This window comes from Limulus polyphemus, unplaced genomic scaffold, assembly GCF_000517525.1.
Source record: "Limulus polyphemus unplaced genomic scaffold, Limulus_polyphemus-2.1.2 Scaffold298, whole genome shotgun sequence".
Taxonomy (NCBI): Eukaryota; Metazoa; Arthropoda; class Merostomata; order Xiphosura; family Limulidae; genus Limulus; species Limulus polyphemus.
This window is the reverse complement of record NW_013665908.1, coordinates 457367-480957: the sequence shown is the minus strand read 5'-3', so window position 1 is coordinate 480957 and position 23591 is coordinate 457367. Positions and strand designations below refer to the sequence as shown.

Sequence of the window (23591 nt, the reverse complement as noted above, 5' to 3'; positions counted from 1 at the left end):
AAACATCTTACACATCAAATCCTAGTTCCTTACAAAAAAAAAAAAAACATCTTACACATCATATCCTAGTTCCTTACAAAAAAACATCTTACACATCATATCCAAGTTTCTTTACAATGTGACATAAATTAGAGATCTTTAAACCTTGGCTCTATTTTATAAAGATCATCACAAAAAAAAAAAATTTAAAGCTCATATTGCCAATGGTAAAAAGAAATGTAGTCATATATTTCTAAGAACCACACAAGGCTCAACTTCGAGCTTACACAAACGTACGCATCTGGAGCACAGTTCTAACCCCATGGCTATGTAGACAGATGCACCAGCCTCATAATTATGTAGTTAGAGGTATAACCAAACGACTAAGCAGATAGATACATCAACCCCCACAGCTACATAAAGTAGATGTATCAACTCCATGGTTATGAAGATAGGTATACCAATCCAATTTCTATGTAGAGATGCTGGGTTACAGTTCCAGCACCATAACTATCTTGGTACATTTACCAACCTCAAGACTATGTAGAGGTACCCAAGTTACAGTTCTAGTCCAAAGGTATATAAATATACATAACAGGAAATAAAGTTCAAGTCTTAGAGTTATACAGATATATCTGGATGTGGATTAGATTTTTAATTCTAGTGTAACATATTAAAAATGAAACACTGGAAACAGACACAGCAGGATATGAGGAAAGCAGTTCTGGCAAACATGTAGTCACTGACCAATAACTACTTCAAAGTGTGACCTGAAGAGATAACAAATCAGATTATAAAGGCCAGCCAATCAATCAGTAATCAATTGTGCAGTGGTTATGAAAAAATGTGAAGGTTACAAGTCCACATAATGCATGGAATTTCCACTGAAAGCATTCATTGGGTAGACTAGCAAACAGCCCTATGCTGAGGGTTGGTCAACCATTCACTTTTCTGGAGTACATTTCTTTGTTGAATTGTTTTCAGTGTTCTGCTTCTACCTTGTCTTGTGTTGACTGCATAGAGTCAAACACCCATAAACCTAGTAAACGCATTTGGACTACACTTCCATATACATGTGTGGATAAAGAAAAAAAAAACGAGTCTTACAAAGCAAACAGTAGAAAGCTGGGAATGTAGTAGTCTTCCTTCCAAACTCGCATACTTCTCTATAAGTGGTCTGTATGGAGCGTACAACGTCTGGGCCAACATTGCAGTGTGAGGTTTCTGGAGATTGTCTGTGAAAATCAGAAGTAAACTTAATTATACTATACTTTCTTCTTACAGGTGAAAACTCTAAAAGGATCAATCTATGTTGGGTCATTCACCCTCAAAATCAAAGGTTTCGTGATCTTTGATGCTATTTGGCAGGGACGCTGGTGCAATGAAAATATTAGATTTAACAAAGTTCAATGTCTCTAGGTCAAGCTGTTTTTAATTGAAAGGTCACCAAATATTTAACTTGAAAATGCTCCCAGATGAGACTCAATGACATTGAAGTACCAACATAGATGACCAAAATCAAGATTGGATACTGAAATTCACATTATCCTCTCAATTTGTACCAAACATCAGCCTGGGACCTTGATGGGATCAGGAGGTTCTCACTCATGCGTGTTAAATTTAGGAATGCATGGAAAGGAAAAAACAGCTGGTTCAACTTTTGTTTTTTTAAATAATGTAATAACATAAGCATAGCAAGGAGCATGAATAACTGATTCACACATATGGTGAAAAAAAGCTGATAATTGAATAAAAATGACAAAACTTGCAATATTATTAGTCTATATTTACTCAGTTGATGACTTTTTTGAGCACTTTTGAGGGTTATTGCAGTTCTTTCTCTGGCAACTTGTATGTTCTACATGTTGCATTGGTGGGGGTCACCAACAAGAGAAAAACTGGGATATTTGGCTGGAGAATAAAGAGAGCTTTTCGGCAACAGTTTATTTTTTAATGCAACATTAAAAATCAAAACATTATTGATACTTTTATTTCATCAATCTCATCTGTGAACCATTTCAGGTCAAATATTTGGTTACCTCTCCCATAACAGCCATTTGACCTAGAAACATAAAACTTGGCTAAATCTATTATCTCTGAACTCCAACATCCCTACCAATTACTACCACAATGGGAAGTAAGGTCAGGAACCATCCTGAAGTGATTGATTTAACATGGAATGACTCAAATATTTGATTAATAAAAATATTAAATGTCAATAAACTTTTTAGGAAAATTTTTACATGCAAGTTACATAAGAATATGACATCATAGGCTTAATTCTCACTTAGTAAGTAATGGTAATTTTGTCAGATGATAATTAGCTTGTTTTCATGTGCATTTCAGTAATCTTTCCAATGTTAAAATTAAAAAAAAAGAAGCCATAGACAAGATCAGTACAAAAGTTCGAAAGACTATTTACGATACAGACTAATTATCATACACACACATTTTTTAAAGACACATCAGTAAAAAATATTTTCTCTGATCAGTTCACAAAACAAAGTTCAAATGCTAAAACATTTCTAGCATTAACTAAATACTCTTTCATGTATACAGTTATGTCTAAACAATGTAGGGTGACCAGATGTCCTGGTTTTGCTGAGACAGTCCTGTTTTTCGGTAGTTTGTCCTAGTGTCCTGAGAAAAGTTCTCAGAATGCACAAAGTGTCCCAGTTTTATGAAGGAGATATCAAACTATCAGTCACATTGAGTCACAAATTTAACAGGATTACTTGACTTGCTTATTGTTGTAATACGTAATCTGTTGCCACCAAACTCTCTCGAAAGTTCCACGTGTGAGTGGTGAGAAACCCAGGTCTGTGCATGTTTTAAATTAGTAGTAATACAATAGCAGTTGGTGAATGTGTGGTGGATAATTTACATCAGAGACTGTTCTCTAAGATACTTTTTTTTTAATGAAAATGTTTAACCCATCATAGTGTCAAAATGGCAAAAGAAAGTGTTTTCCAGATACTTTGAAAACAAATTTCTCATTTTAAAGGCAAGTGATTTGGATAACAAAGTTGGCAGATTGGAAATTATGAATCCAACTGCCATGAAAAAGAACAAGGACCATTTTGAAATTAGGAGCAAGAGCTGGTCTGTCCCAGTTTTGAAATCTGGTCACTCTAACACAATGTAAAAATCTCATGTTTACTACAGGCCTGAAAGTTGCAGTTAAAAAAATTACAATCTGATATAGTCCAAATATTTATTCTATAGGTTTAAACTACAGTAAAAGTATTTGATGTACAAGTTTTTATTTTATTTATTTGTTTCATGTTTTCATAACTGATTTTAATATTACTGTTGGTGAGATTGGTTGAAATTGTTAACAGAACACTGATGAAACGGTTGAAATTGTTAACAGTACAGTGCTGAAACGATTGAAATTGTTAACAGTACACTGATGAAACGATTGAAATTGTTAACAGTACACTGATGAAACGGTTGAAATTGTTAACAGTACACTGATGAAACGGTTGAAATTGTTAACAGTACACTGATGAAACGGTTGAAATTGTTAACAGTACACTGATGAAATGGTTGAAATTGTTAACAGTACAGTGCTGAAACGATTGAAATTGTTAATAGTACACTGCTGAAACGGTTGAAATTGTTAATAGTACACTGATGAAACGGTTGAAATTGTTAATTGTACACTGCTGAAACGGTTGAAATTGTTAACATGAAACGACTGAAATTGTTAATAGTACACTGATGAAACGGTTGAAATTGTTAATAGTACACTGATGAAATGGCTGAAATTGTTAATAGTACACTGCTGAAACGATTGAAATTGTTAACAGTTCACTGATGAAACGATTGAAATTGTTAATAGTACACTGATGAAACAATTGAAATTGTTAATAGTACACTGATGAAATGGTTGAAATTGTTAATAGTACACTGATGAAACGGCTGAAATTGTTAATAGTACACTGATGAAATGGTTGAAATTGTTAACAGTACATTGATAAAATGGTTGAAATTGTTAACAGTACACTGATGAAATGGTGGTTAAAATTGTTAACAGTACATTGATAAAATGGTTGAAATTGTTAACAGTACACTGATGAAATGGTTAACAGTACACTGATGAAACCTTTGAAATTTCACAATTTACATTTTGGAATCTACTAGCATAAGAAACGAGTTATTTTGTATAAAAGTTATGTCCATCCCTATGGTTACTAATGTTTGACTTTAAAGAGAACAATCCTCAAATTAAATCTACAAAATCTTACCAGAATCAAAGGAGGTAATGGCTAGTTCTATACCTCTAGCAAATCTGTCAGTAATCTGAAAAATAAAAAGTTTTGTTACTGAATTATCTACAACATTTAGTTAAGTTGAAACATTTAGTTTTTATTAACATTTAAAACAACAAGAAATCCATTTAATTCTTAGTTTAAAAGAAATAAACTGCAGTGCAGTAACATCACTACACAAGTTACTTGTCTTAAGCTCATCAGCTAACTGTATCTTTATTTTCAAGCTTTACATAAGTAACTAATACCAAAAATGCTTTGATGTGAATATATGGTCCGTATTTGGGAGGGAAGAGAGAGATAATACTTTTATTGGTTTTGTAACACCCATTTCAGAATTCTGGCAAAACATATCTTGCGATCATTTTCCAAAACTGATGAAATTTACTAAATTTTGGCTTGTATTCAAAGACAGAAATTTAATATCAAACCCATGTGCTAAGCTTTACCTGTTTAAGGTCAATTAAAAACAGCAGAGGACTATCCTGTTGTTTCAGAGCTGCCTTGATACAGAAGTGGAGACTGGGTTCAAGGCTAGATAACACATCAACAATAACCTCGGAAAGTATTTCTACAGATGACAGATCCAGGAATACTTGACCCAACCAACTTGTCTGGGGGAAACAAAAGTTACCTGTTACTCATAATCTGAGTACGTGTAACTGAATTTATTCTTCACAAAACTATAAGAAAAAAGCTGCAACAGTTACGTAACTATCAAACTTTTCTTTTAAACATCAGCAACACTGATCATGAAATATTTATACTGCAAATGGTATGAAAACAAAATCTAACAACCAGCTACTGGTATTTGACATCTAAACACAAACACAAAATTCTTTAACTTTTACAACACATAATGAACGTAAAAACACGCATCTAACCATACTGTAACAAAGCACAGAACATTAAAAAAAAGGTTAAACTATGATACCGTAAAAACAGAATACATTATTGAAAAGTGTGTGATTCAACTGTACATGAAATTTGATAAGTGAACTTAAGAACTCACTAGCTGAAAAACTTTTATCAAACATTCACTGTAAATAACTATAGGCAATAATAATTTCTCTCCTGCAAAGTAGATAATATTTGAAGGCTTTTTTTGTTGATAGTTCTTGTCTTGTGTTTGTTGACTGACAGCATTGTAAGCTCCATACTGAGTCTTTCATAACACGAAGAAGAAGCCCAAAATATTGTCATCAACAAACACAAGGAAGGGGCAGTCAATAAAAAACAAGAGGGAAACTTCAATAGCCACGGCACTTGAAAGTCTTTTAGGCAGGACTAGAGCAAATTAATCTACGAGATTTTTTTTTTATTTTTATTAGCTATATTTTTGTGCACCAGCAACACCAAGCGTGGGGTGAGCATATACCCGATTCGATTTTATTACTCAACAGGATCTCTACCAGCCTACCCTTAAATTGAAATTCTTGTAGGCACGATTAGAGTAAATAAATCTATGAGACCTTGGGCATGGTCAAATATATCAATCGAAAGAGTTTGACCTCCTGAGTCCAAAACTGCGATTAGATCTCAAATCAATCAAGAGATGATGAAGATGTGAACTAAAAGGTTGTACCTGAAAAAAAAAACTCGGACCTAATTCTATGAGCAATGGCTAAAAATCTTCCTCAAATATTGACCACACTGCCCAAACCTATGTTCAAAGAAGAAAAAGTGGATAATACCTTAAAGACAAACTTTACACCAGAATTATGATTCAGTTAATACAAATAAATGTGAAAAAATTGAAAAATTAAAACTAATACAACAATTTTAAACACTGGTAACAACATATTCACCTGTGAATGCCATGTAGAAGACAAGATATCATAAAAGTTGTTCAACCAATCAGTGATGGTTCCATCGGGATCTATTTCCACAATCTGACGCCATTGTTGTAGTAGATGCTCCTGAAGATGAAGATGAGCATTTAATTAACAATCAATTTTCAATGTGAAAGAGAAACTTCTAGCTAAAAGCAGCCATCATAGTACTTGTCAAAGGGGAGAAGATAAATCTTTTTTATCAATTCAATTTTACTGTTGGACAAGATACAGTTATGAGTATTATTATATTAGAGCATATCTGAAGTTCTATCAGTCAAGTATTTCACATTTCTTGAGAGTTATTCCACAGAGTTTGAAGAAATTGAACCGTTATCATCAACTCTAACAATGGTGAACTGCACACTGAGTGGTCACAAGTAAATAGACACCTAATTTTTCGTCATTTAACTGATTTATGCTAACTAATTTGTGTTCACAGGGCACTATATAAATGAAAATGGTCTGCACACTAATTATCTTGTGCTACAACATGCCTAGAACTCAAGGTTCTCTCGAATTGTCAGATTTTGTTAGGGGAAGGATAGTTGGTCAAGCAGATGGTGAAATTTCGCAAAATTTGGGAATCCAGCTTTCGACAGTCAACAGAATCATCGTGCAGTTCAGGAAACATGGCAAGGAAACAACTGAGCAGCGTCCGGGTCATCCTGGTCCATTCGAGAGGACAAAAAGAGTGTTCTTGTCCACAAAACCTGAGGAATAAAGTGGCAAGAGTCCTTCCTCCAATATTTCGACGTATTTTGCAAAATTTATGTTGCCAACGCACTCCACTAAGCTCAATCTTCCACCAACCCAAACACCTCCCCAAACCATCATGCTGAAACCACCATGCTTCACAGTTGGCTGCAATCTGTTGAGCCAAAACTCTTGGTGAGGCATTCTCCAGACCCATATCCTTCCACTGTCCGAAAATTGAGCGAATCTTGATTCATCTGAGAACAATACGGTCTTCCAAAAGTCCAGAGGCTTGGTCATCATATCACTTGCCCACTTCTTTCGTCTGACTATGTTGGCAGGTCTAATAAGGGCTTCCATCTAGCTGCTCTGCAACGATAACCCAATCTGTGGAGAATCCGTTGAACAGATTTCGGGCTCATCCCACCAACTTTGGCCACTTCTGCAGTCGTTAATCTGGGATCCATTTCGATGCTCCTCTTGACAGCCCATCTTCCTGGAACAACGTTATTTTCGCCCACTCTTGCTTCAAAACTTGGTTTAGATCGCTCTTCGAAGTTGGTTTTTTTTTGGTTGATTCTTGACTTGCCGGTCGAGTATGGCCCAGAGGTTTTCGATGGGGTTCATGTCAGGAGATTGGCTCGGCCAGGGCAACTTCTGGCCGAACCATTTTCTTCCTGCCACTTTTGGGTGTTTCTAGCAGTGTGACACGGTGCTCTCGTGAGAATCATCTCGTCAATTTTAGATTGTGGGAAGCCCCAAAGGATCAACGAACTCCACGAAGCGAAAGGAAGATCTACTAGATATTAATTGAATTGTGAATATGACTGAAAAATTTTCTGAAAAGGTGGTGTCTATTTACTTGTGACCACGCTGTGTACAGCTATAGTAATTCAATTGTAGAGTGCTAGCTACACGATTGCAGTTGTCTTCTGTTTAACTTTCTTGTGTCAGTCATTATACTGCAATGGTGTATATAATTTTTAATTTTTTGTTATTGTTGAGTATTTAACTTGCACGTTTAGTGTCCCACACTGCTTGTGTAAAAACATTAGTCACTTCAAAGTGATAAACAGGTTGGATGCATTAGTTTTAAAGGACTTACAATAGCATTAACATTTTTAGATAATTTGTATTGTAGATTCTAACTGAGTGTTTCAAGAGCCATTAATTTTTAAGTCTAGCAGATGCTGTAGGAAACATATGTTTGGCCATTCACAAACATTCGTTCTCACGTTTAGTTCACACGAGACAAGCGTTGGAAAGATAATATATCAAAAATCTTCCATTCATGACAAATATTTTAAAATTTATACGAACATTATTTCTGAAATAACCGCTCATGCGAATGAGTACTACTGTGTTCTATACTAAAATATTCCAATTATAAAAATGTTTCAGATGACTTTGAGCAATAACATATTGTAACCAGATGTTTGAAATCTACCACGACAACTTGTATACAGCATGGGTTTATCAACGTATAAACTAAATCAGTGCACGTTTTTGTGTGTTCGTCCATCACATGTTAAGATGACAGCCATTTTACATTTCAGGGTTTTTGATGTACCCGTAATGGCCAATAAACTCCATTTTCGCATGAAATCTTCTTCCACACTTTGCACATGAGAATTCTGGGTTCGGAGCAACTGAGTGTAGATTTTGTTTAAGAGACTTGCGAAGGCGCCATTTGGTTTCAACATCCCTGATGCGGCGAAACCCAAAGCCAAATGCTCCACTGTGAACTAGCTTACGTCACGACTTGCAATCTAGAGCATTCAGTTTCCAGTTGTCAACATCAATGTTACAGAGCTTTATTGTTGACTTTAAGCATTCGTTGTACTTTTTACGTTATTCATCTTGTGATCTTTTGCCTTTAACAAGCTCCCTGTAGAATATCTTCTTTAGGAGGCGCGCTTCTGACATTCTGACTACATGGCCTGATCATCCTAGTTGTGTTTTCATGACCATGGCATCCTTTCTTGTTGTAAGACTTCTGTATCAGAGACTTTACCTTGCCATTTTATTTTCATCAGTCCCGTTTATAAGTATGCTAACATGCAAGTAGATATCATATGACGGAAAACTTATTTGTCATATGGAGTCCATTTCGAGATTACTCGACTTACAGTTTTTCTTTCAAACATCATCGCCTTCTCATTCTCATATGAGAAGAGGGATAGATCAATAGATGCTCTACAGGTAAATCCTGATGATACTGCTGATAATGGCCATGAATGAGATTTGAGATATACAGTTATATACATTTATTTAGATATAGTTTATTTCACTCGCCCAGCGAAAAAAATGTCTTATTTACATCTTTGCCAAAATATAATAGTAACAAAGACATCAAATACTAATGTGTCCTTGAGAAGGAACCTGATTACAGAACAGATCCGAAAAATACCTGTATTCATTAACAGCTATTATACATCGAGTTAAAAAATAGCTTCATTAGAATTTCCGTACAAAACTACACAAGGGCTAAACCGTCTTTAATTATAACCAGGTACAAGGAAGGCGACTAGTCAAAAATCACTCACCTTGGGTTATTATTGACAAACCGAACAGTGAAATTTGAGCGACACTCTTATAAACTCATTTTATAACTCATTCACAGCGCGGAGCGCGGTTTTTATAACTACGGGACCCGAACCATACAGTTCCACGGGTCCATAGTACTTCACGATAGCCACTAGGCCATGCCTAAAAAAGTTTAAAAAGTGTTAAAAATCAGCTTAACATGTTACACTTAGCTGAACAGTATTATCCATAATTGTATTTTGTTACTTTGTTTGTTTGTTTAAAGTTAAGCACAAAGCTACACAATGAGCTATCTGTGCTCTGCCCACCACGGGTATCGAAACCCGGTTTCTAGCGTTGTAAGTCCACAGACATACCGCTGTGCTACTGGGGGGCGTATTTTGTTACTAAACATAAGATGATACATTTCATACCCATATGTACAATCATGCATGAAAGGATAGAAGGAGTGACAATGTAACAGCCCTGAAATAGTTTAACTTACAATAACACACTTGTTACATTTGCTAAGTAATCTGATGTTTATTGCATTGTAAATGGAAAGTCATTATCGTCAACGCTTGCATGCAGACACGACATTGGAGAAGAAGAAGAGTTAGTCACTTGGGTATATACATCTATGACATAATTTTAATTCCATCAGTGGTTGCGAGTTGTTTAACCAAGATATACTTTTACCAATACTATTGCTTGTGAGGATTAACTGCGAATTAACTTTATGAGCAATGGGGTCAGTTTTATAACCAAAAGACAATTCTAACAAGAAGTCTATGAATTTTGTGACTATGGATTAATCACAATGACAGCGATTGTCTATAAATGTTGTACACGTGAGGCAGTTCTACTAGTACTTATACATTAGGAGAAATTCTTGTAGCAATTATGAAACTCTGTGAGTGTTGTAGTCATGCGATATTTGAATTGCGAGTGTCTATGAATGTATCAATAATTAAATATTGTTAATATTGTTACGAAAATCTGTGAGTTTTGCAACCATGTGATAATTCTAACAGTGTCTATGAGTATTTCACACATAGTAAACTTCAGTACAGACGAGAAAATGTTGTTTAACACACACTCTCCATTTCTAGTTTTAAGACATTAATGACTAAAATATACATTGCAGCTTCTTACCAGCACAATACAAAAGTCGGTGTGAAAACAAAATAAACACATTGAGTCTACTGAGCTACGTAGACTTACCTGAAATAAAAGAAAATCAGCTATTTATAGCTGATGGTAAAAAAGAGGTGTGAACAGGAGCAACGCCTCATTCTTCTTGTCTCTTCAGAGGGCTGAGTATATTATATCAAAAATATTATGAATATGCAACTCAGAAATTCAGATAACAGTCACAGCCCACATAAAGTCGTGTTGGATCAGAATGTATCAAGCTACATTTTAATATTGTTTGGCATTTCGTGGGTACTGTGTTACAGATTGCAGTTGGAAAGGGTAGGTAACAGCCCTTTCAGACGCATAATAGTTATAAACTAAGATCATAAAAGTGTGTCCAGATGAGAGCTTCCAAGACATGAATATACCTTATACTTACGAAATTGGAAAGCAAAGAAATATGATTCAATCTGGGGAACCACCCAGAAAGAGAACTACAACAAGTTGTATCCCAGATGTGGAAACAAAGTGTGGCATCTTGTAACGGGTGAGAATCCACGACCACAAAGTTTGTGCCAAAAGCTGTCCACGTGCTCTGGACAACAGTACACAATATAATCAAGAAGGATCTTCGTCTTGAAATAGAGCCAATAAGGTATGGGTTCATCAAGGTAAGGCTTCCAGTCGCTAGATGCTTGAGACGTGCACTGTTTGAATGGGAATTTAGTTATACTATTCAAAGGTACATTGGTCAAGTTGTAGGATGCAGTGTCTAGAGATTTATGTGTGATAGGAGTGTTTAAATGGGCACAGGTAAACAGTCATCTTACTGGAGTAGGTAGATTATTGAAAAAGCAGAAAGTGGGCTTTGGACATGACAGCCTTATGATGGAGATTTGCATGGAAACTAGGCTTCAGGGTTATTGTTAAGATGAAAGGTCATCAGAAAGAGCATGAACAGACATATAGTGACATGAGCTATAATGACGATCAGAAATCATTTTATTATAACACCACCAATATCTGTAGTACTAATTTATATCACATATTTCCATCATATACACTTAACGTCGCTTCTAGTACATTTAACCAAAAATATTCACGTTAATGCTACTAAACGACGAATGATATTCATTTCATAGTTTTTTAAATATGTGTACCGAAACATAGAGCTAAATATTGGATAAAATGTACCAGATAAATTATCGTTTTGCTTACTTAACAAGGAAAGACACCAGCAAGATTGTCAGATCAGTGGTGCACTAAAAGTCGTTACTGGATTAAAAGCAATCAAGTTCATAAGCTGTTGGTTGGATTGAAAAGAAAACTATAAGTTCAGAAGCTGTCACCAATAATAAATGGATTAGCTATAGGTAAGCTATGGGATTATTTTTCCTTTTTCTCCCTCACAATCCATAGTTTTGAAACACACGCTGATGAATTTATGCAAATAGGAATTGGACATAAAGTTCAATAAGATAAGTATTGGAAGTCCCCTTCACTGTGGAATAATCTCTACACAACATGATGTGTGAGTAACTGACATTGGAAGAGTGTATATTGGAAATAGACTTCATGTGGGAACATGAAAGTGAGGCTGGATTTGCTTCAAACAATTTCAAAATCTATGACTAGAAAATTCCTGTGCTCTATACGACAGAGGTAGAACTTCCAAGAACAAGAAGGAGTCCTAGATCATATATAGCTAAGAACTGAAATACTCGTTCCAGCTTGTCTTGGGTTGGAAGAACTTTCGTGGACCCAGAAGACTAGATATAAAGATTGCATTAAAAACAGTAGGAGTACAACTTTAACACTGTATATCACCCTGGACAGAGCCATAAAAATTATTCTGATACATTATCTTGAAAACCATGAGTTACTAAAGAATATAAACACTGTGAAAAAAGGAAAGAACAGCATAAAAAGATGGGCAACATAAAATAAAACAGAGCAGAATTCAAGATGCGACACTGACAGATGAAGAAGAACTAACGTACTCAAGTGAAAGATGTTCAGGTGAAAGATATGAGCCTCATATAATTGTTCAGTAGATCAGAAATGGTGCAGAATGAACCTCATAGCAGACAGTGGAGTCCAACAACAAAGATATACTTGGTAGAGTGAGATTTATTATGCCTACAAGAAGGCTTGTTATGTTTATACATTAGAAGATACCAGATAACACAATAATTTCCAAAATCTCCTAACAGCAGAAAATTATATGTTAAGTAGAAATCTGTGAAGAGTCGGTGTAAATTGTGATAACTATGCTGTGAGTAAAACTCTCCAGTTTTATTGTATTGAAGTACCAGTTGAGAGAGTTTCTGTCAGTGTGCTTGTCTTCTAACACAGATCAACAGTGAGAATAAATACATTATGACAGTGATGGACTGTTTCATCAAATGGTCAGAAGAATATGCTGTTCCTAACCAAGAAGAAGAGAACCTAGCAAGAAAGCTTGTCAATGAAGTTGGTTCAGTGTTTGGATTAATAAGAACTTTACTGAGATAGAAAACAGAACTTTGTGTCAGTTTGAAGAGATATGTTAAATAATTGGGATGAAAATGATCACGACAACAGTCCTATCTTCATATGGAATAATTAAGAGCAACGAACATACACTTTCAAATAGATTAACCATTTATAACTCTAATTCTGACGGTATTTCAACAAAAATTTACTCAAAATATTTTAAAACTGATATATATATCGTCATTTCGTAAATTTGATTTTATACAATTTGCAATAAAAAACGTAAGAAATGTCCAAACCTACATTTCTGCTCTGAGAATTCACCATCCCTTGATATTACAATTAAATAAATATTGTTTCTCTGAGGATTTTCATTCTCTGTCTTCCACTCTGAGCCCTCCAGTGGCACAGCGGCATGTCTGCGGATTTACAAAGTTAAAAACCGGGTTTAGATACCCGTAGTTGGCAGAGCACAGATAGCCCATTGTGCTTAACTTCAACAAACAAACAAAATTTCCGCTCTGATGTCATAAAAGGGTTCGAACTACTAATGAAGAACAGCTTTGAAAATGGCCATATTAAGATTTTAAATACCATTAGCTAAGGCTGATTATAAACTAGTTACATCAACGTTAGTTGAATAAAGTGACGTAAGAAGTAATTTATATTTTAATGAGAATGCAATTAGATTTAGCTCCTGTGGAGAACAACGGAATTTATTTGGAAGTTTAGAAGACTTAGGAATGAATCGCAGATCTAGTATTTTTTATGGTTTTTATTAGAATTTCTTTTCATTTCCGAAAATATTTCGATTTAAATTATATTTATTTGGAAGTATAACAATTTTAGAGTATGGTAGCGACAGATAAATATTGTCGTTACTCAAATTCTTATTTATTAAATATTATTGTTAAGTTTATATTCAAACAACGCAAGTAAATAAAGGAACTTATACGTGAGTGAAAACAGTTTGTAATTATTAGATATATATTGATTTCAACCGAGCACACTGTTAGCAGAGATATTGTTAATAGCCTGATCTGACTCGATTTTGAAAGGCCAAGGCTTAGGTCATCTATAAATCTTTTTTTTTCTCAGTTTATGCGTTTTTTAATGATTTACAGCCTGAAGAGGTGATAACTGCAATCAGCAAAATAAATATGGTATTGAAAGTCAATTAGGTTGAAATCTATTGAATATATAAAATAGAACTTTGTGATCACAGTTAACAGTATGGAAGTTCTAAGACGAAATGAATAATTTTGTATTTTATTTCAATAAACAATTTCATGACATAAGAATTACTGAAAGATTGAACAGAATTATATGAGTCCACGCGCAAGAGAGGACGAACTCTGGAACTAAACAGATGTTAGGAAGGACTCTACAATTTAGTCAAAAGAATCAATGATGCCGTTTATAGAATCCAGAAGGAAAAGTGATCCTAGCCAAAGGCCATTTACCGTGATCGTATCTGAAAATACTTTGGTGACAAAACGGCCGCTGCTGGTTAGCTTTAGGAATAATTTGCCAGTAGTAAGTCAACTCGCTCAAGAGCCCAAGGTTTCCTATCAAGGCCACTTCCAGTGTCATCAAGAATGTAGTCATAAGTGCACTCATTCGATCACTTACCTAGAGAGAACTCTCCAAGTAACAAGTCAGCAAGAGAGAGGATAAAGGACAAGAGGTCATTCCATCTTCGTCTCATAAGCCACAGAAAAGTAAACAGCAGAAAATATTTGATGGATGTTAATTTTGTTATCATTATTAACATTGTGTGATAAGGTTATTCAATGAACTTCACAATTCACGAAGGGAGAGGTACTGTGAACTGTGCTATAATATTTTAATTTAGATGTTTTTTTACTGCTTGTTAGGGGGAATTAGATGTGAAGTGCACGTGACGTCGTGAACTTTCTAGAGGTTTTGGGGGAAATATTGTAATAGTATAAAAGCGCAAGGGTGTTGTTCTTGACTAGTGAGTTACAGAGTTGTCGATCGATTACTGTGTTAGTCAGGCAGTTTTGAATTGGTTCTGTATATAGGAGAGGAAATTTGAAAAGAAAGCGAGTGTTTAGTGTTATTTATAAGTTAGACTTATTGCTCTATGAGTTTGTAGAACTTGTGGTAAAAGAAATAAAACTCTTTCCTTATTGTTACGTATAGTGGACTTTGCATTATTTTTACCGAATAATAAAAACGAACCCATCCAACGATAGAAACCTTTAAAACAATATAAACCACGACTTCCGCTTTAGCTACTTAACACCAACAAAACAAAAAAAAGATACATAATTATAGCACCTACAAACTCGTCATTTTTCTCTACAAAGAATAATGAGAAACTGTAGCTCTTTACATCTAAACACAGCTGATATTTACACAGTTATAGAAGCATGGAATTTTACTAGGACGACATCTATCTGGAAATTTCCAATCAACTCCTGAACTGATTGATCTTGGTATGTTCACGATTCACACTTATAATTCCAAATCACAGAAAATATAGCCTAGAAGTTTAAATCGTAAATCACATAAATGCTAATGTTTATGAAACGATAAGATTAATTTCTACTACGTTATACCACAGGAATAGCCAATGCTTCCTAAGTTAATAAAACTCTTATAACCAGTATGTTATAACACTAGTTGGAATAGTTATGACTCAGTTCAAGAACGCCAAATGACTAATCATTATATTTCTTCTCGAACTGCTAACGAGAGTTATAATATAGCCTGAGATGTAGTTTCGAGTTCCTGACAGTTAGGCCGACAAACGTAATGTTATTTTAGGATGTAACTCGGCGATGTTAATATATTAACTTTGGAATTACTCTTAAATACAAATAATGAATTAATGTAGATGACAGATGTTAAGTTTTACACATCGTAATTTTCCTTTAAAAATATATCTATTCCAGAAACATATCACAATAAAATAACATAGAGAAAATCTCCTTATATTTGTATTTTCTTCCTCATTGTCTGACACTGTTACCTCTACAACCTTAAAGTTTCTAAACTTTATTTTTTAAAATCAAACAGATATTTAAAGACTGAAATAGCTTTCTATAGCAACGCATGCAAAGTTATCTGACGAGTTTTCATTACGACTTAAATAAAGTTAAGAAATATTAATGTTATTACGATATACTGAGAACAGGAGACATAGTAACACGTGCCACATTAATCAGCTGCGCTAGAAGACTTTGTTTTATGAGTTTTAAATCCAAGAATTTATGCCATTCCTAAGTAATTCTACTTGTGCACGGACCACTAAAATCGGCCACCTGTGTTATAGAATTCGCATACAATAAAAAGAAGAATTGACTAATCACATGACTGACTTGCACTCTATCATATACTACGCTCCTTGAATACAAGAACTGTCTATTTCAAGGTTATTGCCCTCAGTGAACTCTGTCCAAGCACTGCTGCGCCAGACGCTCTGAAGATATCGATAAGATTCTCGCAGACAGTTTCCATGGTAACATGATTAAACTTGGCTCGATCAAACCGTAGGCATGCTAACACAGCTAACACTTATACAGTATGATATTTTAAATATAAAATGATATACAATGATGCATAAATGTGAAAAATGTTATTATGTACGTGTTACATGAATCCGTGTAAAGACAATGAAAATTATAGAGTAAACATCAACTCCTACCTACCGTAAATTGTAATAGTTATAACGCTAAAATCCTGGGTTCGATTCCCCATGGTAGAATGACACAAATATAGCTATTTATGTAGCCTTTCGCTAAAACAACAGGAACAAGTATGCCTTTTTTGTAGTTTGTAAACGTTATATGTTGCTGCCATTGTTTTATCTTTGAAATATCGTTGTCTTTATACTATATAGTGTTTCTTACCAATCTAAGTGTAAAACTGGAATACAAGGATTATATAACATTTCCTTCTGAACCCCCATTTCGTTTTAACAACAACGAAAAAAGCAGTTTTTCGGAGTCCCTAACACTATAAGAAACTGAAACATGCGAAATTTCCTCGAACTTCCGTCAATGATTGTAAGTAACGCCGTCTGAGACCAGGCAAATCAGGATTATGGTTTAAGATAACATTTAAAAGTTGAGCTCATAAAATCGTATAAACTGATTTCTCTGTTTCGTTTCAGTTGCTATGTGTGCTTATTCAAGCTACAAATAACAAATTATATAAACTATATACACCGAAAGAAGTTTTCGAGAATGAAAACGTTACGATAGTGTTAAGAATTTAGAAAAAGAAAGAGGCCTGGTATGGTGTTAAGTCATACACACATATTTATCCTTCTTATTCTTAGAAAGTTTTAGGCTATTCAGCTTCCGAGCTAAATTTAGCGTTCAAGTTTTCTTCACCTCACGTGTTGCGAGTTGTAAAATGACAAGAGATAAGTCTACTGAGGTAACAAAACCCAAACCTACAGTCAATGGGTGACAGTCTCTCTCATCAACCTTGCTGATCTGACTGAGAGCCGACATTACTGATACTGTATTTTTTTGTATGTTTTTTACCTAATGTGAGGTTATACGTTTCTATTTTGCAGCAAAAAGCTGTTGCTAGTGATTGAGATTAATATTTCATAATATTATAAAGTACTGCAGCACTAGACAAATCAAAAGAAGCAGTAAAAAATCAAAATAGTGAACAAATTACGGGATAACACAAATCAATAACTAAACCCTAACTAACTATGAAAACAAAACAAATTGGGTGCATACTAAAAGTTAAAGCTTAATGTTGTCTTCTTCGATTTGTATACAATTGTAGAACATTTAAAGAATCTAGTGTAATGTGTTTAGTAAATGGTTACATCACAATGTATTTATAAAAACTGACCACATGGTTGTCTCAGAAAGTAATGAAGGTACACAACACGTTTCTTATAGAAAAACAACACATAGCCCTAACTTCCGGGGAAACCAAAACATGATATATGTAGAAAATGTTTTTTTAAGGAACTGTCATTTCATCCTTGTTAGAAAGTAATATATTTTTCGAGATGTTGGCAGCCAGAAAACCAGATGCCACAGGAATTTATATTAAAGAATATATGAAGCTTACAAAGTCTATTTTGGTCCAGAGAATGAGACACCTCTGGTATTATAGATTATAAAAGCGTTTAAGGTCAGGTTGAACACATCTGTATGGATAATGGCTAATTATTAGTCTCAAGGTGGGTTCCTCGTCATCGAATTTGGACATCTGTATGGATGCTCTTCCAAGGTCACATTGAACTCTTTTTATAAAGCAATAAGCATTATAGCTTATCATTCTTACCAGTTTACACACACACAGCATCATTAACCTGTATTAAAGTTATAACACCAGATATTAAAGCATAAAAACTAGAAACACAAATAACGTAACTTAAATGTCAATAGAATTATGCATAATTTATCTTTATTTTTTTAAAAAGGAGGAAAATTCAAACTATAAAGAACTGTTGGAATATTTACTTATATGTTATTATTTCTATATAACTTATTTCAGTTATGTATTTATTTTTCGTTGAAAGTTGTTTTTTAAAACTACTCTTTAAAGTTGTTTTTATATTTGCTTTTAAGTAAAAATTTACTTCATTATGATTGAAGAAGTGTATTACCATCTGAGTTGCTGTTGACTTAAAACTATCTAAATAATAAATAACTTTCCATTCTATGTATATTCAAGTTAACTTTTTTACTGGATGTTATCGAAGGTTTTAGATGGTGATCTCCGATTTTTTGTTATTTCATTTATTATGTTATTGGCTTATTAGTACATTAAACATATTTATAATGATGAAATTTAATTTTAATAAGCTTTATATATATATATATATTTACGTCTGTAGTAATTGAGGGGGGATTATTGTCCTCTCCTTTCCATAAAATAACCTAGAAATAACAGTTATAAGGCAAAATGTTTACTAACGTAACCCATGCTTTAATTTATTCGACATGCTTCGAATAAACAATAGCATTGTTTCATCTAATAAAGACTGTCCTGTATTTGATATGCTTACAAGAAGGCTAGGCGAGGCTTAGTAGTTAGCGTGCCCGAGTGCGAATTTGATGTTCTATGGTTCGCAAGACTGCGCTCTCAACATTTTGAGTGAATTATAAGAATGGTAATTAAATTCCATTAATTAAATAAAATAACCCAAGAGTTGGCGGAGGGTGCTAATGGCTAGCTGTCTTCCATCTAGTCTATCATACCAAAATTGGGAACGGCTAGCGTAGATATTCCTTGCACTAATATCTGAAACAAAGATGAGAACAAATACTTGCTTAACCACAATTATTTGCTTTCGTTTTGTATGTCGTTGTCGACATGATATTTCACTTGATACCAGATATGTCAGCAGCACTGAGTATAGCTGAAACACTGTTATTCACTCTTCTTACTGTAAAAGTATTTGGCTAGTAAAGAATGATGTGATTTAAATCATTATCAATCTTCTTGTGATGTTATATCATACACACACTCCTATTACTAGTTAAAATGTCATGCTCCGCCTGCTGAGGCGATCTACACCCTAATATCGGAATATGGCATGGCGATTAAAGATGAATCTAATTTAAAAGTGATGAAAAACCATAATAAAAACAAATTTTCAATTATACTCCTACAGAATGGCTTAGAAGCTGTAATCTCAATACAAACATAACAATAATACATTTTTAAGCTGATTTGTTCAAAAAAAGACTTATTTTGAAAAACTATTTTAAGCTAATACTGGTATTGGTGTTTTCAAAGTGAAAAGTATTTTATACAACACATCATCTAAACTGCTACGCTAGAGACCCTTAAGATTCGGGTATAGCCATCCCTAATTTAAGGTTGCTGGGCAGAAGGGGAGAAAACGGTCAGAAGCACCTGCTCTCTATTACGCCGCTTTTTTGACTGACTGTCACCGTTATAACCTCCTCCACCCAACCATCTGAAGGTAGGAAGCGTGTTCAACAACATATCGTGAAAGCTTTACATCTTGTGCCACCAGTGTGTTGAAGAAAAACCTTTGTTACCAGTCGGTGGGTGTGTAGTGATCACGAGTTTTGGAGTTCCAGATGTTAAATAATGACGGTGTACCGGATGTTTGAATCTGATACCAGATGTTAAAAGCAAATATCTGTATATGGTTTATAAGCGAGTGTTGGGTGTAATACGTATTAGTCTTTAAACTTGTCCGTTTCGAAACTGATTAATTTAACTTCCTTTCCTAACAGCGAACCATTGTTAAGTCTAGTACTTCGAGAAAATTAGAAGCAAGAACTCGAATTGAAAAGATGCTTTATAAAAATGATCCAAGTTTAGAAATAAATATCAACAGTGTTATGAGTGAGTATTTATATTTTTAAATGACTCTTCAATCAAATTATTAAACTACGTTTTCTCAAATGGACCACTTGGATGTAACTATTTACTGTCCTTCGTGTACTCAAAACGATGTTCGAAATTATTATCTAAATTCTGAAGACCTCTCTGCACGAACTTTATTTGTGTGCTGTAATGCTGAAGTAGTAAACTTAATCTTCTGATCTGTGGTGTGCAGAACACAGACAGCCCATTGTGTAGCTTTATGCTTAAGAGCAACCAACCAATAACCTTCTGATACAGCCCGTATTACAGTACACAAGTATTAAAGAAAAGTCGCAATTTGAGCTTGGTCATGTTAACCAAGTGTATATGTGAGTAGACATTTAACAGAAATTGAGCTCGGTTATGTTGACCAAGTGTATATGTGAGTAGCAATTTCTGTTAAATGTCTACTCACATATACACTTGGTCAACATAACTGAGCTCAATTTCTGTTAAATGTCCGTTCGTAAGAAAATCGAACCTTTCGTTTGCTTTTAGATACGTTAAATACAATGATGTTATGTTATATTCATAGTGTGGAGAATCACGTACACCTACACACAGTTTATGATTAATATATATACATAAACTGATAACTTTACGAATTGTGTTCGAATTTTACAAAAATAAAAGTGCCCATTTCCCCAAACGATTGACTTGAACTGAATGCTATAGTAACTTTTTTGGCGAATTGTTTATTTATTTATTTTTTACACAGTACAGATGTGTGATTTTATACCTATGTTTCCCAAAAAAGGTTATGGTCCGAATGTTTTTCTTTTTTAACTTCTTAGAGCAACTTCCAAATACCTAAACACCATCTGGTGTATATAACTCTAGTTAATTGGTCACGTGACTGAAAGCACTCCACCATTTTTCTATTTTTAAACCAAAGGGTTGTCGACATAATCTGCTTAAAACTATTCACGTGCCACCCATGATGAATAAGCTACATACAAACAAAAAACAACTCCTAATTCGATGAATTTGACAGCAACTTTATACACTAGGAGTATTTTTAGGATACAACATTTTTCTTCTTCACTTTAATTGTTATAGGGATCCAATAACTAAAACGTAATAGTTTATATTCCTAACTTCTGTCATACAAAAAAAAAAGCGACATTTGATAAAACTCAAAATATAGAAATCATTAATAATTCATACACAATTTGACGTTATAGTTATCATGGTGAACTCTTTAGAAATAATTTTGAAACAAAACTATCACATTCACACATATATATCAGATATGACAAGCTCATTTCCGACATAATGGCCGAGGTGCATTTTATATACGACATCTCTAAACTCTGAGAACCCAGCAATGTGGAAATAACTTTATGGTTTGCGAATTATTAATACGTGTCAATTACCCCTTTAAATACAAACTGGAATCAATTTTAAAAGGTGCAAATCATAGTGTAACTTAATATTTTCCAGTAGAATACAGGCTGTATAAGTTTTTACTTCTAAATTTTATGCTCCCCCCACCCCAGTGGCACAGGGGTATGTCTGCTGACTTACAACGCTAGAAACCGGGTTTCGATACCTGTGGTGGGCAGAGCACAGATAGCCCATTGTGTAGCTTTGTGCATAATTACAAACAAACTAAACTATATATATATTTATTCACACATTTTGTAGAAGTGGAATTTTATGCTTATTATTATTTACTTTCAATCATTAGGAAAACTACAGAAATGCATAAGTGTTTATGTTTTAGTTTTAAAGAAATGGACTAATATGAACATAAAAACTGTATCTTTAAGAATATGAAAGCAATTTATATGAGCTCAAAAATATACTTGCATGAGCAGAAAACATTTTTATATTAACATAAACCATTATTTTTTGCAAATCTATACTTGACACCTGTATTATTACAAACGTAAAATCTTTATTTCAAATGAGCGAAAAACGAACATAAAACTATTTTGACATCTAAAATTATCATGCGATCACAGAAATAAGTTTTTTTTGTTATCGGAAAGCAGTAAATCTTATTTGAACAGTTACAACGTTTTGTATGAATATAAAACTAGGTCTTTGAAAAATTAGTAGTTAAATCAGAAAACAAGTTACTTGAAAGACTATCTGCGCTAGCTGTCCCTAAATTTGATGAGACAAACTAGAGAGAAAGCAGCTAGTCAACACCACCCATCGCAAACTCTTGGGCTTCGCTTTTACCAACGAATAGTGGGATTGATCGTAACATTATAATGTTTACATGGTTGAAAAAGAGCATGTTCGGTAACGGGATCTGAACCCGAGACCCGCAGATTGCGAGTCGAGTACCCTAATCATCAAGTCATGCCAGGCCTAAATCAAAATAACAGACGTTTAAAGAATAAACTGAACGTAGTAGCTTTTTAAGGGTATATCGTGATTCAAACAGGATCGCATAATCGTTTTTATAATTAATTTGTTTTCATAAGAAAAGCTTGGCAAGTTACGTTTTTTTTTTTCTTGGAGCAATTCGCATTGATGTTGTTTCTCAGCCATACATATTTCAGAGATTTTACGTTATTTAAACCAGTTTATATACACAATGTTTTAAAACCTAAGAAAACTTGGGAAATATTGCATATTTAACCATTTAGACAAGAGTTTATGGTCAAATAAGAGCTTGAGAAAAATTGAGCTATAAACAACAATTCATACAGGCACTGTTTGAACACTGTAAGAGGAGTTTATTAAATTTGGGAAATACATAAACATTCATATAGATGACACTTGAAACTGTGAAAGAACATTAATAAACTTGTATTATACTGCGCTTAAAAGCTAGAGGAGTTAATACACAAAGCTTTCTTCGAAAATATTTGGAAGTTCCTAAAGAGCTCAGCAAAAGTAAATGATAAACAGCAATTAACAGAGAGAATGTTAACTGTTAAATAAGCAACTCACCAAAATTAAGTGATACGCGGTGATTTATAGAGACTGTTTGAAGCCTAATCATTACCATTTTCTGAAGGAAATCAGACTTTATAAGGTAAGTTTGGATAGTTTAGCGCAGTTCTACTCGATGCTACCTGTCCTCTAATATAGGGGTGATAGACTATAAGCCAACTTTTTTCTACCAACGAATAGTGGAATTGGTTGTCATATTATAATGCCCCCATGGCTGAAAGGACAAGCATGTTTAGAAAAGGGATTCGAACCTGCCGCCTACAGATTGCAAGTCGAGTGCACTTACCACCAGGCCAAGTCTGGACGGATTAAATAGTCTTACTAACATAACGTAACGCAAACATGCTTATTTAGATTCTGTTACGAGCTACATCATGTAGAATGACGTAAGTGTAAGTAACAACCGATA

At 34.1% G+C, this 23591-nt stretch overlaps 1 protein-coding gene across 1 annotated transcript; it reads right to left on the bottom strand.

The window, feature by feature from the left end:
- Positions 1–6: 6 nt before the first annotated feature.
- LOC111085260 (conserved oligomeric Golgi complex subunit 7-like) lies at positions 7–17406 on the bottom strand. Its single transcript, XM_022382985.1, has 5 exons — positions 17350–17406; positions 6062–6172; positions 4703–4867; positions 4230–4284; positions 7–1214 (listed from the first exon to the last, which is right to left on the bottom strand). Exons 1-5 carry the CDS (start codon positions 17404–17406, stop codon positions 1003–1005), a joined length of 600 nt encoding a protein of 199 aa, XP_022238693.1. The 3' UTR covers positions 7–1002.
- Positions 17407–23591: the final 6185 nt, after the last annotated feature.